The sequence below is a fragment of the Aspergillus niger genome (genome assembly GCF_000002855.4).
Source record: "Aspergillus niger supercontig An12".
Lineage (NCBI taxonomy): Eukaryota > Fungi > Ascomycota > Eurotiomycetes > Eurotiales > Aspergillaceae > Aspergillus > Aspergillus niger.
The window spans coordinates 1,247,454-1,269,401 of NT_166527.1; the positions used below are offsets into that span (position 1 = coordinate 1,247,454).

Genomic DNA, 21,948 nt, shown 5'->3' on the forward strand with positions numbered 1-21,948 from the left:
TCATATTAATCGTCCTCCGACTCTGCTCCCCCCATAAGATAAGTAGCAGGCACCAACCGCAACCCAAATCAACCTAAACCACCAGATCCGTCTGATTACTCTCCTCCCCATCAAAGACCTCGTCAAAGCGAATTACAGGATCATCCACATACACATCCTGATTCTTGTACCGATGCGCAGACCGCGGCTCGTAATCATGTTGCTTCGCGATCTGGATAGCGTATTCGGACCAGTGCGCTGCGTGTGGATGAGAGTAGTTGAGAATTGGTGATTGTTAAGTGTCCGGAGAAGGGGGGAGGGGTGAGGGGTGAGGGGAGGATGCGGTGGTGAGATGCATTGGTAGTATTAGACCAAAAGATAGTAGGAGGAGTAGCTGGGATGATTTGGGAGGGAGGGGTACATTACTTACCTGATCGTGTAGTCGTACTTACCGTGGTGGATATATATATATGATGAGATTATATGTCACTAAGGGATTAAATAGTAGATAATATATATATTTAAAGAGACAGAAACTGTTGATGTAAGTATATGTATGTTATTTCAGATATATAAGGTAGTGTTGAGAGTGTTGTAGTCTTTGACAAGTTTGAATATATATTAAAGGTCATCAGGTTCCCAGGGAAATATTTCTCGCCGACCGAATAGTGATGTTCCAAAATGGGCCTCATTGCGGCACGGATGATGCAGAGCTTCAATGATGTCTCCCCTGTTGTAAACGTGGATAAGGCTGAGACTTCTGCACGGAACCATAAAGCTTTTAATGCAACCAAGACATCAACAGCACGGTTATACTTTGACGGTTCCAATCGGAAGATAAGCAGAAGGCGGATGATACCGAGAGTTTTGAGGATAAGCTTACGGCAAAGGCATCGTTGACCATTCTGGACACGAGTATCTGGCTGCATGGTGGCAAGTGTATTCTTTGTCGAAAGCATTCGGACATACCGAGATCCTTTTGCTGAGGTGTAAGAACTTAAGTGATCGGCTGATGAAGGATCGCCGCAAGAGGAGCGGGGTAGGTTGGGCTTGGTTGGAGGCCTAAAGTGTGTTCTGGATTCGTCCGTGTCAGAAGAATCGTCAGCACAATTGACTTTGATGTCCCGCAAACGGCCTAAACCTCGCAGTGAGAATTACAAAGCAAGCTATTATGACGGCAAAGATGGTCGAATTGTTTTGTTGAGAATGAGAAGATCGCGGCCATTGAACCTCACATCGCGTGACTGTCTGCCCTTTCTTTTCTTTCTTTTCTTTTCCCGTTGTGACTAGTCGTAGACCCCGTGCAGTTCTATATTAGCTACAGACTATGGGGAGTCCGTTCTTCCACGCTTGAATGTGGTATTGGGGATGTCATCCTCGTGTTACGTCTTATGGCCGACAACCAGGATGTGTCAATAAGGCCGGCCACTGCAAAGGCGATGACTGGTTATTGGCGTAGCCACATATGTCAACATCGGTGGCTAAGGACGGTGAGCACTACCCAGTAAACTCCAGCGAGTTGCAAAAAGATAGGAAGCCATTAATCATCGAAATTGTACCCCTGGCAGCATCAAGATGCCCCATGAATACTGCCTCGATGCCCTCGTTGTAGGGACTGGTTTCTCTGGCATTTATACCCTGTACACCCTCATCAAGGAAGGCTTGGCCGTCCAGGCTATCGAGAAGGCAAGTGACGTGGGTGGCACATGGTATGTAAATCGATACCCTGGTGCTCTCAGCGACAGCTGGGGTCATGTTTATCGCTATGCGTTCGACGAAGAACTGCTTCAGTCCCACCCGGTTGTGAGAAGATATTCTACTCAGCCGGAGATCCTGAAGTATCTGAAGCATGTTGTCGAGAAGCATAATCTACGAAATCGCATCCATTTCAATAGGGAGATGGTCGCGGCCAGATGGGATGATACTGCGAAGGAGTGGCGAATACAATGCCAGACTGGCGATATATATCGCGCGAGATACCTCCTCACGGCTCTTGGGGTCCTGGTCAAGCCCAAGACGCCCCATATCCCCGGCCTAGAAGACTTTAAGGGGCAGGTAGTGCATACATCTGCGTGGGATCCAAGCATTCGAGTGGAAAACAAACGTGTTGGTGTCATAGGCGTTGGCTCAAGTGGGGTACAGGTAGTCACTGCTATTGCTAGCAAGGTGAAATCGCTTCATGTGTTCATCCGTACCCCACAATATACTATCCCGGCAAACGATAAGCAGTTGACTTCCGAAGAACAAAAATCGATCGATGAGAAGTTCCCACAGTTCTGGTCAGACCTTTTGTCTTCCCGCCTGGGAATGGGCTTTCCGGAGCACGATAGACCATTCATGTCTGTGTCGCCGGAAGAGCGCGAGAAGATCTTAGAGCATCTCTGGAGGGACGGAAACGGTCTCCAGATGATGTTTGCAGGATTTTCAGATCTTGCCACTGACGCAGCGGCCAATGAAGAAGTATGCCGGTTCCTTCGCAGGAAAATTGCAGAGATCGTGAAGGATCCCGAGAAGCGGGCTGTTTTGACCCCAAAGGAGGCCTGGAATCGACGGCCGTTGTCAGACGCTGGATACTATGACCAGTTCAATCGGGTGAATCTGTATGCGATCGATATAAGGAAACACCCTATCACCGAGGCCACGGCAAAAGGTATATCTACCGCAGACGGGAAAATCCACGAGCTAGACGTAATAATATTCGCAACTGGCTTTGACGCTATGGACAGAAGCTATGCTCAAATCGACATTCAAGGGCGCAAGAAGGGCGAAACACTGTACGATCACTGGAAGCGTACTGGTCCGGACTGCTATCTAGGCTGCTCAGTTGCAGGATTCCCAAACCTGTTGACAGTGCTTGGTCCGAGGGTGGCTTTTGGAAACGTGCCTCCGTTGCTGGAGATACAAGTGAGCTTTCTGAGGGACGCGGTCCGACAAGCTCAGGACATTAGCAGACACACAGGGCAGCAATGTGAGATTGAAGCCACGGAACAAGGTCAGCGCGAATGGACTGAGGTGTGCGAGCGGATAGCAAAGGTGCTCCTTTACGACAAACGATCCACTTGGATGTTTAGGGAGAACGTATCAGGAGAAGCAACGTCGAGTCTATTCTACTTTGGGGGTTTGCAAGCGTTCCGAGCCAAGCTGGAAAATACAAAAGCTCACGGGTTTGCTGGGTTCAAGAGCCCGTTAGGCCCCGCTGCAGAAATTCGCGCACAGCTCTAGATCGAATGCTTCGTGTGGTGTCGATGTACCGACTGTTGGTTTGTATTGTATTACACAACCAAGTCTGCGCTTAATCAACCTTCGTGTGCCATTAGTAGGCCTATGACAGAATTCTCTGGTGAGAGGTTTAAGTACGTCCTAATAATGACCTCAGGCATCACTTTCGCTCGATTAGGAAGGACCCCCCTGTCAGCCTCGTCGCGTCCCACACTTTGGACTGGCGCGTCGCCATTGGCCAAGAGAGCAGAGTGGATTTTCGCGATTCTTCTAACATCTCGGAGATTCAAGAGGTTTTATTGGTTAGGTGAAACTGCAAATGACTGTTAATTGCGTCGGTGGAGACCATGACCATGTGCCCGGGATGACGTTGTCCTTACTTGCGGTGTATGATACGAGATAAGGCTGTATGACGTTAGATAGGTAAGTCTAATTGGCGTTGCCGTTGATTTCACTGTGATCTGGTCTTCCTTGTCGGATTATCAAAGCACTGTGATAACTGTAATGGCTTTTACTCTGTATGGTGGCATCGGAGAAAGCGAATAATACAATAACTAGAACTGCATACATAGAAAAGTATGTAAGTATAGGAGCTTAGATTTGCACAGTAACAGCTCTGAAATTGACATTCTTCTTTTGACATTTTACCTATAAGCCATTTCTTCTGTCTTAAGTATGTCCGCATCATCAAGAAGGGCTTGATATGGGATCCATCTCCGCCACAAATTATCTGTGTCAAGTGCTATCGCTACTAAGAAGGACAGAGAGACCCCACCACCTTCTGCCTGAGATGATATCAACTGAGCATCATAATAAAACGTCAGCCGTTGAACTTCAATACTCGCTCTCTTTTCTTGTATCTTTCTAACGAATAATTACGAGGATACTGATAAATGGAATTAGATGGAACTTGGGACCTATCAATAATGAAAGAAGTAAGGCCGTGGTCTAGGAACAAGAGAGTTAAGCTATAGAGCGTTACTGGCCACCAAGTAAGTCCAAGCACGCAGTGGACCACCCACGCCGTAACTTCAAGTTCCTCTTCACCCCTCCAAGCCATTTCCCACTTTACATCAAGCAAAAGGCCGTGACAGAGTTCAGGCCGTACCTGCCATGGCTGTTCTGTTCGCCGGTTTAATCATGCAGAAACTCTCCGTTGTCACGACTGAGAGCATCCTCCAGAAGCTCACATGGCCAAGAAATGTGCCGACAGCTTAAAGCTTTACCCCAGATTATTCCGCAGCCGAATATCCATTCTGGCTGAATACCGGCTATTTGATGCTACCCTGCAGATAGTTACAACCTGAAGAATCACCAGTGGCCCAGCCCTGCAGTGGCTCTAACGGGATCTGTTACGGAATTCGGCCCGCACGACGATCTCTAACCATTTCGATCTGGAGTTTCCACTCCGTGTTGTCTATCCCAGACTCCTCATGTCGGAGCTGTCACGGCTGTCACAGTCGCCCTGCTTAATCTCCGCGATGAAAACAGCCTACATTACTCTTTCCTGAGCCTAGACCACGCAAAATACCCACCGAAACCGATACTTTCCCCAACTATAGAAACATACAATAACTCCATGATGTTTTAATTTATCCGCTCCCTGCAAAGCTATAAATCGTTGCCAGACCCCTCTGGCGCCTTTGCTACAAACCCAAGCCACATCTTCGCAACCTGACCTCACTGCCTAGCACGGCAGAAGTAACTCACCATGCTATCAACCCACCTCCTCTTCCTCGCCACCACCCTCCTCACATCCCTCTTCCATCCCATTGCCGCCCATGTCGCCAAGCGCAGTGGTAGCCTCCAACAAATCACCGATTTCGGTGATAACCCCACAGGTGTAGGCATGTACATCTACGTGCCTAATAACCTGGCCTCGAATCCTGGTATCGTGGTTGCAATCCACTACTGTACGTCCCCTTACTTCTCTACATTATCTACCACACGTCGTGCAGACAACAATACTAAGTAAAGAATATAGGCACCGGCACTGGACCCGGCTACTACAGCAACTCCTTCTACGCCACCCTCTCCGAGCAATACGGCTTCATCGTGATCTACCCGTCTAGCCCGTACTCCGGAGGCTGCTGGGACGTGAGTTCGCAGGCAACGCTGACACATAATGGAGGTGGAAACAGTAACTCGATTGCCAACATGGTCACCTGGACGATTAGCGAGTACGGGGCGGATAGCAAGAAGGTGTTTGTGACGGGTTCGAGTTCGGGGGCTATGATGACGGTATTTCCCCATTCCTTCTTCCAACCTGTCCCCTCTATACGCATCAACATAGTAGCGCAGTGCATACTGACTGGGAAAAGAACGTAATGGCAGCAACCTACCCCGAACTCTTCGCCGCTGGCACCGTCTACTCCGGCGTCTCAGCCGGCTGCTTCTACTCGGACACTAACCAAGTGGACGGATGGAATTCCACCTGCGCACAAGGAGACGTCATCACCACCCCGGAACACTGGGCTAGTATTGCCGAGGCAATGTATCCAGGGTACTCGGGAAGCCGGCCAAAGATGCAGATCTACCACGGCAGTGTGGATACGACGCTGTATCCGCAGAATTATTATGAGACGTGCAAGCAATGGGCTGGAGTGTTTGGGTACGATTACAGTGCACCGGAATCGACGGAGGCGAATACTCCGCAGACGAATTATGAGACGACGATTTGGGGAGATAATCTGCAGGGGATCTTTGCGACGGGCGTGGGTCATACGGTGCCAATTCATGGGGATAAGGATATGGAGTGGTTTGGGTTTGCTTGATTTGGGGATGAATCGGAAGAGTGGAGGTCTCTCGAGATGAGGAATGATGAAGCATCTGAAGTATGATAAGTCAGTGGTTTTCGCCTCAACAAGCGATACCTTGAATCTCTAGTGTTACAATTTACACCATGAAGCAAATGCGCGCTCATTATCAATTCCACGATAAATCCACGGATAAGCAGCACGAGAGCTGCTGTAGGCAGAACCAGACGTGATCGCTCCTGGGTAAGGAGGATGGAAGCTTCAGAAAGGAACGCATAGCAAGTCAGTAGCCGCGAAGTCAGAAACAGCCTGTTCTTCATCCAGCCCATCACCCATATGATGCTGTATCTTTCTCCACTCGACAGGAACAGACTGCTCGTCCATTCTGGATTTATCACAAATCTCACCAAACCCAACCACATAAGATACTAAAGCTGATCATGACACGGATTCTTGCAAGTGGATGAGTCAATGGGTCAACGTTCCCTAACTATCGAGGGACCGCCGTACGGAGTAGTATGCACTTAGTAAGAACAGAATCTGAAGGCGGCCCATCACATCATGTATTATTCCGAAAAAAAATAAAAATAAAAATAAGAAAAGAAGAAAAAGAAAAACAGTATCGGAACTTACTATCGTGCTATTCAGAAGTTTGGGCATCCGGGAATTAAATTTAGGCCTTGGGAAGAAATAAATTCATGTCTCATTTATCGCCGCTCCTTGACTGAAGCTGGCGTTTCCGACGGGGAACATCGATGTTGGGTGGAATTGAAAAACAGGTTGAGAAAAATCTGTATCCTGGTGTTTTGGTGGTTTGTTTTGAGGAACGACAGTTGGCAGTCCATCGAGTGATGTTGCGAGCGCGGTTGTAAGGGTGTGATTGCATATAAACATCCTGTGTCATTAGGTTCGAGACGCTTGGTGATGAAGTGGAGAAGCTCGAAGGAATGTTGTCGAAAGAGGGCTTTCTTCCCGTTCTCTGGCAGCGTGTCGCTGGTGTCTTGGAGGGATGTATGGAGTGCAAAGCCGAGGAATAATTCGAGCGGAGGTTGAGGGATAAACGTAGTGAATCGGCATACCGTGATCATCGTTGCACGTACACTCATTCCTAGGTCATGTTAAGCAAAACACAATAATTTACCAGGAAGATCAGTTTATCAGAGTTAATTTGCAATCGACAGAGTTAGTACATCTTCCTAATTAACTACCCCATCACCGATTTTTGAGCGAGCTTTGTCAGCGTCGCATAGTGTTATTGACACATATTAGTCGTATTCGACAAGTACAATATGAACCCGGCCGTTCGAGATGCCTTCATCACCACGCCCGCGTATCCGACATCACACCTTTATCCCCAACACACATTAGGTATCTTCAAAGCTTAGGAGTTAATCCTCGTTGTCAACATGGTAGACTGCGTTGCTCGGCGTTTAGTGGCAGAGCTGTTGGGAATGTCTGTTAGTCATTGTCTCGATCGCCGTTGTTATTATCAAACACTTACTCGGTCACTTCCGCAGACGAGAGGAGGGCAGCAGCTGTTTCCAGCGGCCGTGATGTTGCCGCCAACGCACATGCCGTCGTTCCGCTGGGGATTGTTAGCGAAGCTGTTGTATCATGACATGAGGGAAGTGGCCAAACTCACTCCAAGGCACATCACCTGGACGTTCAGCGCGCCATTCTCAGCCGGTCTGGCGACGGCAACAGAGGCGAGGAGAGCGATGACAGCGAAGAAACGCATTGTGATTGTAGAGTAAAGGGATTTGAAGAGGAAAGAGGTTATTGGTGGCGTGTGTCTGTGATTGCTAGAAGATTGATCGTTGTTAGTCTCTGGACAAATGAGGTTATTCTAAAATATCAAGACAATAGGAATTGGAAATGGCACATACCTGGGCGAGCACGAGGGAGGATTGGAATGTTAAGAACGTGGAGGGAGAGAAGGTTGGGAGGAAGAGGAAAGTAACAAAAGACGGGTCAGGTAGGGATGACGAAGAGGGATGGGGATGGGCGCGACCGTTTATTTAGGTAGGGAGAGGAGGCGCTGTCGATCGATGCTCCTTCCGATCGGGCGTCATCATCAAAGTGAGTCAACGGTGAATGTGATGCAGGCACACGGTTAGCCCACCGGTTATTTTTGGAATAAAAATTATACACGTAAAAAGCAGGTTATTGTGGGCAGAATTACTACGTAGATAGTAGGGAAGCAGCAGCAGCAGCAGCAGCATCGCCAACGCAGGCCGAAACAGCAATCGGCGGGATCGGCGCGGGACCCTGGGGTTGGGATCGGCAGGCCCCCTGGCTGGCGAGGCGCCGTGGACGAGTGACAGCCCATTGTCGGCTCCAGCCCAGCTCCATCGCCCGGTGCGATCGGCAGGCCCGGGGGCCAATAGTCGCCGGGGTTGCGGGCTGGATTCAGGGCGTCCCCTTGGCAATTGCTACACTACTGCGTCCTTGATGCCTTGGCACAGTGGGCGGGCGGAGACTTGGATGCTGGAGTTTTTACGTTGCTGCCTCTGCTTTGGAGATATGATCTTTGCCACAATGAACTCGCGTTCATTCTCTTCCACAATAGAGACTTTGTTCTAGCTAGCTACTGTCACTCTAGCACGACGATAGACTATTCTTCCGATCAGCCAGTATTGACGCGCAGGTGGAGCTCTTCTAAGCTTGATCACCGCTGCGATAAGATAAGAAACCCCCCCCTTTATCATCCCCAAATCTTGAGACATTATGCCTTGCTTGCTCAGGAGATCTTCTCCTCGCTAATCATTGCACGACGCAACATCGGAGATTATTTTAGCCCTGTGAGTCTCCTGTTGATATCTCGCTTAAGCAGAAATGCGACCTGGCCAAAACATCATTACTTTAACTTGGGGTCACATATTGAAACGCCAACACCAACACGGAACACCTGAATGTGTGTATTGCTATTGCTCTAGAAACATTCGTTATCTGTCCGCCTCCTTGCCAAGGATGTAGGGGATGTCTTGGAGATGAGCCGTGTATCCCCCCATCTTCAACCAACATTCCTCTCAAATCTGCTGCTAAGGAACACCCCACGGACAGAATCCCTTGCTGGATACTGGTTTCTTGACTCATTGAAGCTTGATATCCTTCACTGTCGAACCTGTTATAAAATGGACTATCCTGCCTCGAGGGGTTCGCCTGAATGCTTGGTGCATTATCTCTTATCCGTATGTACCTCATTTCATGATCAATAGGGGCCCCATAGTAGCTCCGAACAATTGATATAGTCAATTCTCATGGTCACACCCCTTTTATAAGCGGGGTTATTATTCCCCCCTACCCCTGACCAAGGCAAATACTACTTCATCGTTCGTTCAGGTCCCGAGGCGATCGGCAATCTCGCCTCTCCACTCTCGAACGGACATGAGTTCGGTATCCGCTCACCTAATTATAGAGTTAGCTTGAAGGTCGACGTCTCTACCTGGTCACCTAATCAAGAATCGTCAGTAACGACTTTACTGTCGATGCTTTGAGTTACTACTCCTGACACAAGGCCCGACAAGTTTTTATCTCAGAGCTTGAAATGGTGCGCTCGAATTGATACATCGTATACATAAATCCTAAAGGAAGCCCACGATCTGCACCTCAAGTAATTGAGGATCAATGCCGACCTTACCACGTGCTTCCAGATGACAGAGATCGATCGCCAGTCTGAATGATAATATCCGTGCACGTGATATGAGAACAGCTCCTTAATGACTCTTCTGTATGTGCATCGTTCGTCAGGACTGCGCGGTAATCATTCGAAAGTTTATCGCGTAACAACATTACGCTAATCCCGAGGATTGAGACTGTCGAAGATCAGCTTGGGTATGATCCGACCCATGCTTTGTGGGGTTCCTTGATGTTCGCTCGTGGGATCAATGTATGCTTTTTGGCATCTGTCTTGCATTGTCAAATGCCTGGATCACATCGTATGGTGCTGAATCACATATCTGACATGCCCGTTAGACTGTAAAGACATCATAAATAGACATATATGTAAGGACTAGATACAAAGACCATGCTCTAGATACCTCGATCAAATATTCAAGATCCTTTTGTTATCGCTGCTAGCAATGCTCAATGTATTGTTCCAGTGTATCAGTCAAGCCAACTTGATAACGAAGGTCCATAACGGAAGTGGCATGTCCCCATTCCAAGACGGACCACACACTTATCCATGACGTGTCTATGGAACTTAATGGATGTCAATGTTTCAATTTCGACTACCAGATTCTGTTACGGCACGTCATCTGTATCTAATAAGTACGTGACCTCAGACGGCCTGAGCATTATTGGTATCGAGCAGGGTATATCGGACATAATAAGAGATACCTTTTCTTAAGTATTAGAGCGTTGGAAGATACATCTCCTAGTCATAAAGGATATGTATTCACTATGTTGTAGTTGGAGAAATGAACCAGTCATAGCTGTCATGTCAAGAAAACAACAAGCGAGGGACTGAGCCAAGAGGAACGGAATCCGGGCAAACGATTGCCCTTTGCTCTGGAGGCCAATGGGAGGACCCGAATCTGGACTGTGCGCCGAGACCGCTCCGTCGTGTCCTCTGGACCGCGCGCACCAATCATCGACTGGCCCGACGGGGTTCCGATTCTTCCGCTAAAATATGGACAATTTGAAACAATCTGGACGGAGCAGCCTTGTGGCCTGTGGCCTCCGTGTCCGAAAGGCTAAAGGCGGGAAGATGCGAGCTTGGATCGCTGTCACGCCATCTCATTTATTACCAGTACATACATACTTGTTTGAGAGGGGTGTGGGGGATTATTAGCTGGGTTTAGGTTCAACATGAGCCACCATGTTTGACAACCCTCTTATTCTTGAGGATTAGTACCTGTTGTAGTGGACCAGCGCAGATAAAGGTTGCCTAACGGAGATCATAGTCAAAAGTGGATGAGGATTGAGATGGATGAGCCGTTGTCTGCTTTACAGTGCTTGGTGCAGCCAGTAGTGGGAATCAGCCATGCAACAACTGTGCAAGTCTGAAGGTGACAACAGAAAGAAGAGGTAACAAATGCAATAACCGGCTAAGCCAGCTCACATGGGCTGAGCAAAGTGCCTTAAGGGTCCACCCTTCATGACAGCCACTAAGTTCAATGGAGGGGTCGTGGTCGAGTAGTTTAAATTAAACCAGCCACCATAATTAACCACCGTCATAGTAGCACTAGAACGGAACCACTATTGAATCCGAATCCAGAGTTCCCCTCATGACCCATGGATCGTGGAAATAGCTCGGGAGCTTTGACACCCGGCAGCCTAAGACATGCGACACATTTTAATTCCTGAAGGAGCCAAACGAACCGCGCAGTGGTGGCATGGGAGGAATGATTGGGTTGCCTTGAACGTGTCCTCTGTAGTAGTCGAGGAAGCGAAAGTGAGACAGTGAGACACGCATGGTACAGGCAGCGTAAGCAGACAGACGAACTGGCTATTTTTGGCGATGCTGTCATCCCAGTCGGGCTAGTCGGGCCGAGAGGAGTAAGTGTAAGCTTGCCTCTTCATGACCCCGTGACAGTGGATGGTGTTAAAAGTCACCTCCAGTGGAGGCATCCACCAGTCAACTGGTGGGAGTTTTGAGTAAGGACGGAGGTATCTAGTAAGTATCGTTGTTACTAGTCTCATATTCTATACGGAACTAAGCCGGAATTGACTTCTGGGCGCAACTCTCTTCCCGAGCCATTTCTCCTCTTCTGCCTCTCCCCCCCCAAAATTCCTCCCACTTCTTTGCCAATCCCACTTGGCAGTCTTTTCTCTTTCTTTCAACGGCTCTCTCGCTTCGTTTGAGTGGCCTTTGGACCTTCGTTTGTCCCCCCCGTGTGCCCATTCACTCCTCTGCTCTGCGTGATGGAATCCAACAGCTGCATCCCATCAGGACCCGTCGTTTAGCGTTTGCTGCAAGGTAGGCCTATTTTCCCGGTGGACCCCGAATTTCCCTGAGCTGACCCATCATCCTGCTCCAGCTTCTCCACATTCCAGCAGTCCCTTGTCCCGCGATCCCTGATCTCCCCTCGTTGCCTTGTCTCGTTCCATTCGTTTGCAGCTCCCAAGACCCTCGTCACCTCGCTCCAGCGCACATGGCAGGTTTCATATTCCATGCATAGTCCACAATTTATCGCATAACTCCCGGGTCAATCCAAATCCCCTTGACGGACGTCCCCACTGTCAAGGATTGTTCTGCGACCAGGCTCGAATTATACATTTTTTGCATTTTGGATTCACCGATCGCATCTCAAACACAAGAATCAAGCGGGATGGAGCGCTCTGCCAGCGGCGGCTATCCCCAGCCGCTTTCTTCCCCTCCGCCTGTTTACCTTCGTTCTTCTCCCCCCATTCCCCCGGTGCCCCGTGAACCCCGCCGGGACAGCTTCAATCGCTTATACAGCAAGCCTATTCTCAGGAAATCTCTGACAGATCCGGTGTCCATGCCGGAAGATCGCCCCGAAAGCCAACGGTATTCGGTTCCACGGGTCAGAATCCATGGAGAAAGCGATCAGCCAGTGCCGGAGTTTCATGAGGATGGTTTTGAAATGACGCTTCCCACTGATGAATTCGCCCAAATATCCCTCTCTGAGCAGCAGCAGACTCATGGAAAGACCATCGACGCATCATCCCCACCGGGGGTGGAAATCTTCAAAGCCGGCCAGCTACCAGAGAATGCGGCTTACGGACACACGCCTCGTAGCAGTGCCTCTTGGTCAGTAGTCGATCCTCACACAAAACATGATAGTCTCGCCAATACTAGCACGTCTTCCTTGGACCAACGACCTGCCAAGGACAGTCAGACCAGCTCTTCCCGAGATAGTCTCGACAGCGCAACGCAAGCCTCCGAAATCTACGAACCTTTGCACTACCATCATCGACCGTACGAAGCTCCCCAGCCTGCAAACCGACAATCACCAGCAAGTGGCTCATCCGAGAATCTGCCGAAGCCACGCCCAGCCGCCAATCGTCGCTCGCTTTCGACACACTCGCTCGGCTCCGACCTGGGTGAAAGACGGAGATCTTCTCGGCTCTCCCCATACCTTCACGCCCGTGCACCATCCCGTGAATCCAGTGTATCTCCTGATGTCCGACCAGTATCCTTCGTTGAACAGCTTAACAGCTGCTATCCGCAACCCGGACCTGCCCCTGTTCAGATTGACAACTCCCATCTGCAATCTGCTGTCGGCAATAACGCATCGCTGCTGAGCCACAAGCAAACGTTCGACATGTATCTGGCAAATGTCAAGAAGACTGATGACCCCGCCATCCAGTATGAGTTTGCCATCTTTATGGTGAATGCAATGTTGGAAATGCCTCCCGATGAGGTCGACGGTGCATCCGCAGTGTATGGCCGGAAGGGAAGCGACATTAACCGTGCTAGCCTTCTACGAGAGTCCAAATCCATCCTCCAGCGCCTGGCTGATCGTAGCTATCCCTTTGCTCAATACTATCTGGCTGACGGATATGCTTCGGGGTTGTTCAGCAAAGGGAAAGAGGACTATGACCGAGCGTTTCCACTGTTTCTAGCAGCCAGTAAACACGGACATGTCGAAGCATGCTACCGGACTGCTTTGTGCTATGAGTTTGGCTGGGGTACCCGAGTTGAAGCCGCCCGGGCACAGCAGTTCTACCGCCAGGCAGCATCCAAAAACCACCCCGGCGCGATGCTACGTATGGCGAAGGCCTGTCTGGAGGGCGACATGGGGCTCGGAAAGCGCTATCGCGAAGGCATCAAGTGGATGAAACGCGCTACAGATTCATCCGATGCTCAGTATAACTCTGCTCCTTACGAATTAGGATTAATGCATGAAACGGGATATGGCGATGACGTATTTCCAGACCCTGCTTATGCTGCCCAGCTGTTCACTAAAGCAGCGGACTTAGGCCACATTGAGGCCAGCTATCGCTTGGGCGATGCCTACGAACACGGCAAACTCGAATGCCCCAGAGACCCTGCTTTGTCGATCCATTTCTATACCAACGCTGCACAGGGTGGCCACCCTCTGGCCATGATGGCACTGTGTGCTTGGTACCTCATCGGAGCAGAGCCGGTGCTTGAAAAGGATGAATATGAAGCCTACGAATGGGCTAAACGTGCCGCGGAGACTGGTAAGACCTGTAATGTCTATCACGCAATCCATGGAATGCTGACGTTGCCGCAGGGCTCACCAAGGCGCAATATGCGGTTGGATACTTTACGGAAACAGGAATTGGCTGTCGGCCAGACCACCTAGCAGCCAACGTTTGGTACGTGCAAGCAGCGGACCAAGGCGACATCCGAGCTAAGCGCCGAATTGCCGCCATTCGAGCAGCTGTCGACGGGGTTAATCCCGGGAAGGCCAGTGCAGCAGCTGCGGGCACTGGCCGCGGGCAGAAGGAAAAGAAAGGTGCGTATGCCCTCTAAATTGTCACAACCTATCTAATGAATGGCACAGACGGGAAATCGAAACGATTTGGTATATTTTAAGCATGGCATATCTTCAATGACCCTGAGAGGGTTCCGCATCTTGACAGCATCTTGACCAATTTACGTTCATCAGCACCATTTCACACATTTTTAGCGACAACGAACAGCACGAAGAAGTTTTGAGCACATTTGGGCATTTATTCTGGATTATACTGAGCGATCCATTGATTCACGCGAACTCTGTTTCTCCTCAGCATTACTGGGATTGGACCTGTACAAATTTTGTATCATCCATAATGATTTGCGGAGCATATAATCAACTTGAGGATCATCATATCCTCCTTTTTAATGTTTTAGGGGTTTTCTTTTTTTTACTAGGTATCGTGGGCTATTCGTATGTCTGCCAGATCAACCAGGCATAAAATCCTGGGGTAAGCAAGTTGCATACTGTACCTACGTGGTCGGCTAACCAATCTTGGAGACGGGGTATGGTGCACAGACCTCAAAGTAGGAGGCTGTCTACTATCAAGCAGAGTTATTATCGATCAGGTCCCCCCTATACAGTATCAAATACGTGCCTCTTAACTGGTCAATATTCAGATAACAGGGATTCTCCATATTTCAGTAAAAGAATCATTGTTCTAATAGGTATCTCTCTGGATATAAACATAGATTAAAGAACATTGTCGACAAGAAAGAAAAAATAAATCCCCGGACACAGCAAACTGAGTCCATCCTAAGATGGGGTAGCAAATGTCGGAGAATTTGCCCTTTCTACGTAGCAAAATCCATACTATTTTACTGCCCATCAACGTAGCGCCATACAACAAGATACAGTATTAATAACCCAGTATGGAGCGCTAGAGCCAAATCCCCTCCATTGGGCCACTGCATATAACTCCAAAGACATCTTATACTGGCAGTGAACAATACGATGTACAGTAACCTGAAAAAGAAGAGTTAGCTCTGACATACAAGAATCCAACTGAAAATGGTCCTATTCACTTACGTCCACCCATTCGGTGCAATCCTTCGAAGGATAGAAGCATTTTGCGAAGGAGTTGGCCCAGAGGGTAGGACTGAGGTAGTGGTTTTCTCATCGGCATTCATTTTGTTGGTTGTGGCATGAAAACGAGATGAGAATTCTCAAACACAAGAAAATGTTTGTTGTGTGGGAAACGGTTCTGCCTGCTACGAGGAATATATAGGTAGTTGAATGAATTAAAAGACAGATCGTACCGTGGTTGCGGATCGGCCCTATTTTGCTCTTTTGGCCCGATCGGGTTTTCTGCGCGTCTTGGCAGTCAGATGATATCGGATTGTTTCTTTCAGCCTTAGGAGGGAGTCGGATCTTTTCTTGACCATGTCTATCAGGCTTTATGTATTTTGAGCACTAATGAGTATACTGGCATCATAAGTGGTGAAAATATGAAAGATATATCTTGATCATGTATTGTGAATGCTTGGATTGATGCTACTTACTTGAGTCTTGGCAGTCGGGTGAAGTGAATCAGGGGTTTTCAAATTCTGTGGAGACGACAGTTTATGCGAAAAACTCTTACTATTGTATAGTTCCTGAAATCAATTGAACCTTCCTAACAGGTCTGATACACTCCAGGAGCTGAAAGCACTAACCGTGCCTACGCAATTACCAGATGTATAATGTCGGAGGTATAGCCGGCAGAACCAGTAGTGGTGCCTAGATAGGGGATACTGACCAATCAGAGAAAACATAAAGATCGTTATCTGGGGAAGGCGGACGATATCAGATAAGAGTCAATAGCCGACCTGACATTGATAAGACCAAGTTTCTCCATTTTCCTTCACTCCTCCTTCCTTCTGTCGTTTTCTGTTGGAAAAACCACTTATGACCAGAATATTATTTCCCATAGCCGAATGCTATCCAACTGTCACACAGTCCAAGCGTGCGGAGGGCAACCAACCACCCGTCACCTGCGAACCGAAGGATCGACTAGACAAATTGCGGGGGTGGGGTAGTACTATGCGCCCCGGAATTGCTCATTTGTTCCGTCTGCCGTGCCCCTCTCTGTTCTTCTTCATCCTCAGCTTCTCCTTATGGCGGATATCATCCACACCCACGCAGCCATGACTTCCTACCAGCCATTCCAATGCATGGTTTGTCTACGCCGTTTCACTCGACATGAGAACCTCAAACGACACGCAGCACTTCATTCCCGCTCTCGAAAGGAAATCACCTTGCCGTGTGACTTGTGCCAGGCTACCTTTTCGCGTCCGGACTTGCGCCATCGCCATATGAAGAGGAAACATGCAGAGCACGAGCAAAGACGAGCGACGAAGAGGCCAAAGCAAAGGGATAGCTATGCTACCCTATGCCAGGATACTGGCCAGCATCGTGGGCAACTGCAGAATGTCGATGACCTGCAGTTAGATAGGTCTTGTTGGACGTCTGATCTTTCGCAAATACACTACGAGGATGGACATGACCCAGATGCAGGAGGAACCAGCACTGCGTCCAGCACATCACCCATAGAAAACAGCGATCGTATCCAGTCTGTTCCAGGTAATCCGACGCAACATATACCAATGGACGAGTCTCGTTTGCTAGATGCGTTAGAACTGGAGCGTAGCCTGTTACGCGAAACATCACTTCCCCAACCAACCGATCAACTCAGCACCCAGCCGCTCGCGATATCCAATCTACAGTCTCCGTCGGACATTGACCTCGGCGACCTCAGCTTTCCCAAAGATCTCTCTGTTATCCCTATTGCGCCCGAGAGCACCCAGCCCCAAAACAGCTGGTTTCCTTCCGCCTCACAAATCCGCGAGGGCTGCAGCTTATTCTTCACCCATGTCTCGCACTTTCTTCCATTTCTACACCACCCAACATTCGACCCCAGTGCCATACCCTCCCACCTCCTCCTCGCCATGCTCTCCCTCTCATACCAATACGGCGAAGACCCGGAATGCGATGCCCGCACGGGCACGGGCACAAGCCTCTCCACCCGCTGCTACCTCCGCGCCCGCTCCAGCCTCTCCTCCAGCAACCACCCTAACTCTACCATCACCGACCACCTCTCCCTAGTGCAAACCTACCTCCTCCTCCAAATCTGCGCCATGATGTACCTCTGCGGCTCCGACTCGATCCAAGGCCTCCAAATGCACGCGACCATGATATCCCTCGCGCGCTCCACAGGCCTCATGCAGCCCATAACCACCGAATGTGCACACACCTTGGACCTCGACTCCCTGTGGAAAGAATTCATCAAAGCCGAATCCCACAAACGGACCCTCTTCGCCGTTCACCAAATCGACGCACTCTGGTACCAACTCCTCTCCATCCCACGCGCCATCTCCCACCTCGAAATCAAACACGATCTGCCCTGTCCAGAAACCCACTGGACCGCCCCCTCCGCCGCCCAATGGGCCCATCTCCAACTCATCTCCCAACAACAACATCATAAACACCCAACCAGTATGCGCTACGACGACGCAGTCCGGCACTTCCTCTCCTCATCTACAGATTCCACATCATCGATCCCCCCCTTCGACCCCTACGGCGCCATCAACATCACCCACTTCCTGATCTCCAGCGCGCGCGAAATCTCCGGCTGGTCTACCATGACCGGCATGCTGAGCATGGAACGGTTCTCCGCTCTACGGTCGTCTCTCCTGTCTTTGGGAGTGTTTCTTTCCCCATCACCAACACCAACACCGACGCCCTCTACTACCTATAACGCTAAATCCGCCCACACCACCGCAACCTGGCAAACAGCCATGATCGAGCTACAGATGTGGTCTCCCAGCCACACAGGTGGCATCGTCAAAGCCAGTATCGACACCATGCTCCAGCAGGCGACGGAGTTGGCGCCTTCGGCGTGTGAGTTCCTCTGTGAGGAGACAGCGAAGGCGTTCCAGCCGCATGTGGATTGGTTTCTGACCTATTTAGAGGAGGGGGATGTGGAGGGAGAGGCGCCGTGGGTGACACTGTATGCGTATAAGGCGTTTTTGGTCGCGTGGCAGTTGGTTAGAGGGGGTGTGCCGGGGGCGATGGGGGTGGTGGGAGTGGGGGATGGGGATGTGCGCGGTGCGGTGGAGTGGGCTAGGAGGGTGTTTGCTAGGAGGGAGAGGTGGGTTATTGGGAGGTTGGTTTTGGGGTGTTTGGGGGGTTTAGATTGACTGCTGTTGTGTGTGTGTGTACTGTAAAGATGTTTTATTTATCAATGTGTGTGGCTACTACATATTCTGATTATATCAAGGCTATTTGCAGAGTATTACGTGTAGGAATCAGTACATCTCGTATCGCCACCGGAGCTGCACCATCTCTTCTGTAACACCTCTCTTGACTACCTTGCCGATCAAGTCTGGATCACCAGAGTCGAGATACTTATTCTCGCGGCGTACGCACCAACGATACACCGTCACCGTAGCAGCCAAGAGGAATGCCGCGCCCATGAGTGTTCCAAAAGCCGCATAGAAGTGCGGACCATCGTAGTATAAATACGACGCCCAGATGTTCGACGTACCGCCAATGGCATTCACCAGAGCCGAAGCAGCAGCGCGCTTAGACACTGGACGGGCCAGATGCAAGTTGATAGTTTTGTAGAGGAGAAGCTGTGGACCAACCGAGGCGAACGGGAGGATCATCATGGCAAAGTATCGTGCGCCAATGTTCAAAGTCGACATGAGAATGATGTACATCACGATGGAGATGGAGACGCAGCCCAGAATGAGAGGATAGATGGTGTTGTAGCGATCCGAGTAGAACATGATGAAATAGTAGATTATGCCTGCGAGGATGTAGGGCGGTGCGGTGAGGAGGAGGCTGATGGTGTTGGAAGAGAAGCCGAGGGAGCCGATCAAGGTGGGGAAATAATTGGCGATGGAACCTTGGGTCTGAGAGAGCATGTTCGAGAAGATCAAAAGAAGGAGTTTAGGGTCGGAGAGGGCTTTGATGAATCCGCGAAGGATAGGTTCGTTCTCTGTGCCCTCGGCGGCTCCGGCTTCGGATTCGATGCGCCAGACAGCGAAGTCCCGCTCAATCGGGGAGAGGATGCGACTATTGTGGGGAAATTCAGGCATTATTAAAGCGCAGATTATGCCGATGCCGACTGTGGCGCTTCCTTCGATGATGAAGAGCCATTGCCAACCAGCGATGTTATGGACACCGTCCAATTGAAGAATGGCAGCGGCGAAGAGTCCACCAAAGGCGTTGCCGACTTGTTGGGCAATGTAGAGACCGGCTATCCGCTTGCCCAGCTCGGCTTTGGTGTACCAGGCTGAGAGGTAATAGATTGCACCCGGGAAGAAGACGGCTTCGGCGATACCAAGAACTGCACGCACGGCGAGCAATTGGCCGTAGTTATGAACAGCCGCGGTTGCAGCTGAAATGCAGCCCCAGATGGAGACAGCAAGACAGATGTACATACCTGGCCGGGAAATCTTGGTAATGAGGAGGTTGCTGGGAATCTGGAAGGGCAGATAGCCGACGAAGAGAATTGAGACGGCTGTGGCGAATTGCTCGGTTGACATTTGGAGATCTTCCATGATGCCCTGCAGCTTGGCCGAAGCAAGGTTTTGACGATCGATGTAGTTCAGAATGTATAAGATGCCAATGGTAGGCAGAACCATGAGGTCTACCTTGCGGACGATTCTCCGATTGAGGCGTTGGCGCTCATCTTCGCTGAGACTGCGTAGCGACTCTGGCATCCGCTCATACGCATCACCAACGACATCATTGACCTGTCCTTCTGCAGAGGAGATATTACCCTCCGACTTAATGGACGAGGGGCGTTTTTTGAGATCCATAACAGCAGGAATGGAGGCTTGGAAAGGCACCTACAAGCTGTTGCCCCAGGGGGAGATTGGCCAAGATATTAAGGAACATCAAAGGTGTATATCATGTTATCTTGATTGGACAGGCCGCCGTTTCCCATGACATCTGGGTAATGCCGACCGGCTATTGATGTGGAGTCTGTTACGAACGATGGTGAGTCACTGATTCGCTGGCAATCAAGCGCCGGGTAGATAAGGGGGGAGGAGCGCACTAACCTTATCTTTTATCCCCCGTGGGAGCGCAGCTCAACCCGTGTGTCAAACCTTCCAAGGAGGAGTGGAGGAGGAAGAGGAGTTGAGATGGATCGGCGGAGCTCCTCCCGGAACGCTAAACACTCCTCCCGATCAACGCCCCGCATTGGTGAATCATCTTGAACACCATCAAAATCCCTGTAGTAGGCCAACTACTTAACTGACAATGTCGGCGAGTCCAGTAAGAGCCGTCATTGCCTATCTCAACGTCCTCCTGACACCACCGACACGATGACTTACACGAAGACCTACCCCACTCCTCTCACAACCGAGATCTCCAACCCTCGGCTCCGGCTTCTCAATAAGATCAAAGCCGGAGAATATCCGTTAATGACTTTCATGGCCCTTCCTTCCGTGCGCATGGCCCAAATCGTCGCCCTAACTGGGGTGGACGGCATCATTATCGATTGCGAGCATGGTCATATCTCCGACGATGCCATGCACAACTCTGTCGCAGCCATTTCCTCCCTGGGTGTATCCCCAATCATCCGTATTCGCGGTCCCACTCATGATATTGTCAAACGTGCGCTTGATACGGGTGCGCATGGCATCATGGTCCCTCAAATCAATACTGCCGAAGAGGCATTCCAAGTGGTCGCTTCTGCCAAATTCCCACCACAGGGACTGCGAGGGCAAGGGTCCGCTTTTCCTGCCATTGGCCACGGCCTGACTACCCCCGAGTATATGAAGTCGGCCAACGAGACCATCATTACTATGATTCAAATTGAGACCCGTGCTGGTGTGGAGAATGTCGACGCAATCTGTGCCGTACCAGGGGTGGATCTTGTCTTCATCGGGCCCAATGACTTGGCGCAGTCTCTCCTCGGATACGTCCCTGCACGGGGAGATGAGCCGGAGTTTGTTGCTGCGGTTGAAAAGATTGTTGCGTCGGCAAGGAAGCATGGCAAGTGGGCAGGGAGAATGGTCAACAATGGGAGCTTGGCAAAGGAGGCCAGGAAGACATACGACACGGTCGCTATCACAGGCGACACCAAAGCTATTCAGAACTGGTATATGGCAGAGTTTGAGGTAGCACGATCATAGGCAGGGTAGATTGTATAGAATAGAAGAAGTTTTAATTTTGACGAACTAAGAATATTGAGAGCATCTATTCGTATTGAAGGTTTTCTCTGCTGTAGCATGGCTTATGAGCTGTACCGGTTATAGCCATGATTGAATAGAGATGGAACTGACAAATGCCAATGAGTTGATGATGGCATGGCATGGAAAATAGGCGAGGGGATGAAGTAAAGATCTACAGAGAGAGAGAGAGAGAGAGAGAGGAGAGGGAGACCCATCGTGGATCACGAAATCACCTGACACAAGTGTGACTTCTCGCGCTTTCCTGCTCGACTACACATCATGACCGACTCACTTGCGAGCCTCAGTTTCTACTATATGCTTGTGGGCTTTGTACATGGGCTCTTCAGGGCTCTGATTGCATTTACACGTCACTACGGGAACCTTGGACGACTTTCGAGTCACAGCTCCCAAGCAATAGCCATCACATACCAA

The 21,948-nt window shown here is 50.0% G+C and overlaps 8 protein-coding genes across 8 annotated transcripts; 5 read left to right on the forward strand and 3 right to left on the reverse strand.

Moving 5' to 3' along the window:
* Positions 1-1,554: 1,554 nt before the first annotated feature.
* On the forward strand, positions 1,555-3,201 carry An12g05000 (uncharacterized protein; the record flags this gene model as incomplete). The annotated part of the gene is made up of 1 exon (XM_001395534.1): positions 1,555-3,201. The coding sequence occupies one exon, from the start codon at positions 1,555-1,557 to the stop codon at positions 3,199-3,201; it is 1,647 nt and encodes a 548-aa protein (XP_001395571.1).
* A 1,708-nt stretch (positions 3,202-4,909) lies between these two features.
* On the forward strand, positions 4,910-5,972 carry aceA (acetyl xylan esterase axeA-Aspergillus niger; the record flags this gene model as incomplete). Its single annotated transcript, XM_001395535.3, has 3 exons — positions 4,910-5,111; positions 5,183-5,439; positions 5,520-5,972. 3 exons carry the CDS (start codon positions 4,910-4,912, stop codon positions 5,970-5,972), a joined length of 912 nt encoding a protein of 303 aa, XP_001395572.1.
* Positions 5,973-7,158: 1,186 nt separating this feature from the next.
* On the reverse strand, positions 7,159-7,692 carry An12g05020 (uncharacterized protein; the record flags this gene model as incomplete). Its single annotated transcript, XM_059750879.1, has 3 exons — positions 7,159-7,185; positions 7,456-7,539; positions 7,597-7,692. 3 exons carry the CDS (start codon positions 7,690-7,692, stop codon positions 7,159-7,161), a joined length of 207 nt encoding a protein of 68 aa, XP_059604450.1.
* Positions 7,693-12,229: 4,537 nt separating this feature from the next.
* Positions 12,230-14,427, forward strand: An12g05030 (uncharacterized protein; the record flags this gene model as incomplete). Its single annotated transcript, XM_001395537.3, has 3 exons — positions 12,230-14,069; positions 14,123-14,347; positions 14,396-14,427. The coding sequence occupies 3 exons, from the start codon at positions 12,230-12,232 to the stop codon at positions 14,425-14,427; spliced, it is 2,097 nt and encodes a 698-aa protein (XP_001395574.1).
* Positions 14,428-14,574: 147 nt separating this feature from the next.
* Positions 14,575-15,477, reverse strand: An12g05040 (uncharacterized protein; the record flags this gene model as incomplete). Its single annotated transcript, XM_059750880.1, has 3 exons — positions 14,575-14,708; positions 14,825-14,889; positions 15,377-15,477. The coding sequence occupies 3 exons, from the start codon at positions 15,475-15,477 to the stop codon at positions 14,575-14,577; spliced, it is 300 nt and encodes a 99-aa protein (XP_059604451.1).
* Positions 15,478-16,473: 996 nt separating this feature from the next.
* Positions 16,474-18,525, forward strand: An12g05050 (uncharacterized protein; the record flags this gene model as incomplete). The annotated part of the gene is made up of 1 exon (XM_001395539.3): positions 16,474-18,525. One exon carries the CDS (start codon positions 16,474-16,476, stop codon positions 18,523-18,525), a length of 2,052 nt encoding a protein of 683 aa, XP_001395576.3.
* A 108-nt stretch (positions 18,526-18,633) lies between these two features.
* On the reverse strand, positions 18,634-20,154 carry An12g05060 (uncharacterized protein; the record flags this gene model as incomplete). Its single annotated transcript, XM_001395540.1, has 1 exon — positions 18,634-20,154. The coding sequence occupies one exon, from the start codon at positions 20,152-20,154 to the stop codon at positions 18,634-18,636; it is 1,521 nt and encodes a 506-aa protein (XP_001395577.1).
* Positions 20,155-20,664: 510 nt separating this feature from the next.
* On the forward strand, positions 20,665-21,477 carry An12g05070 (uncharacterized protein; the record flags this gene model as incomplete). The annotated part of the gene is made up of 1 exon (XM_001395541.1): positions 20,665-21,477. The coding sequence occupies one exon, from the start codon at positions 20,665-20,667 to the stop codon at positions 21,475-21,477; it is 813 nt and encodes a 270-aa protein (XP_001395578.1).
* Positions 21,478-21,948: the final 471 nt, after the last annotated feature.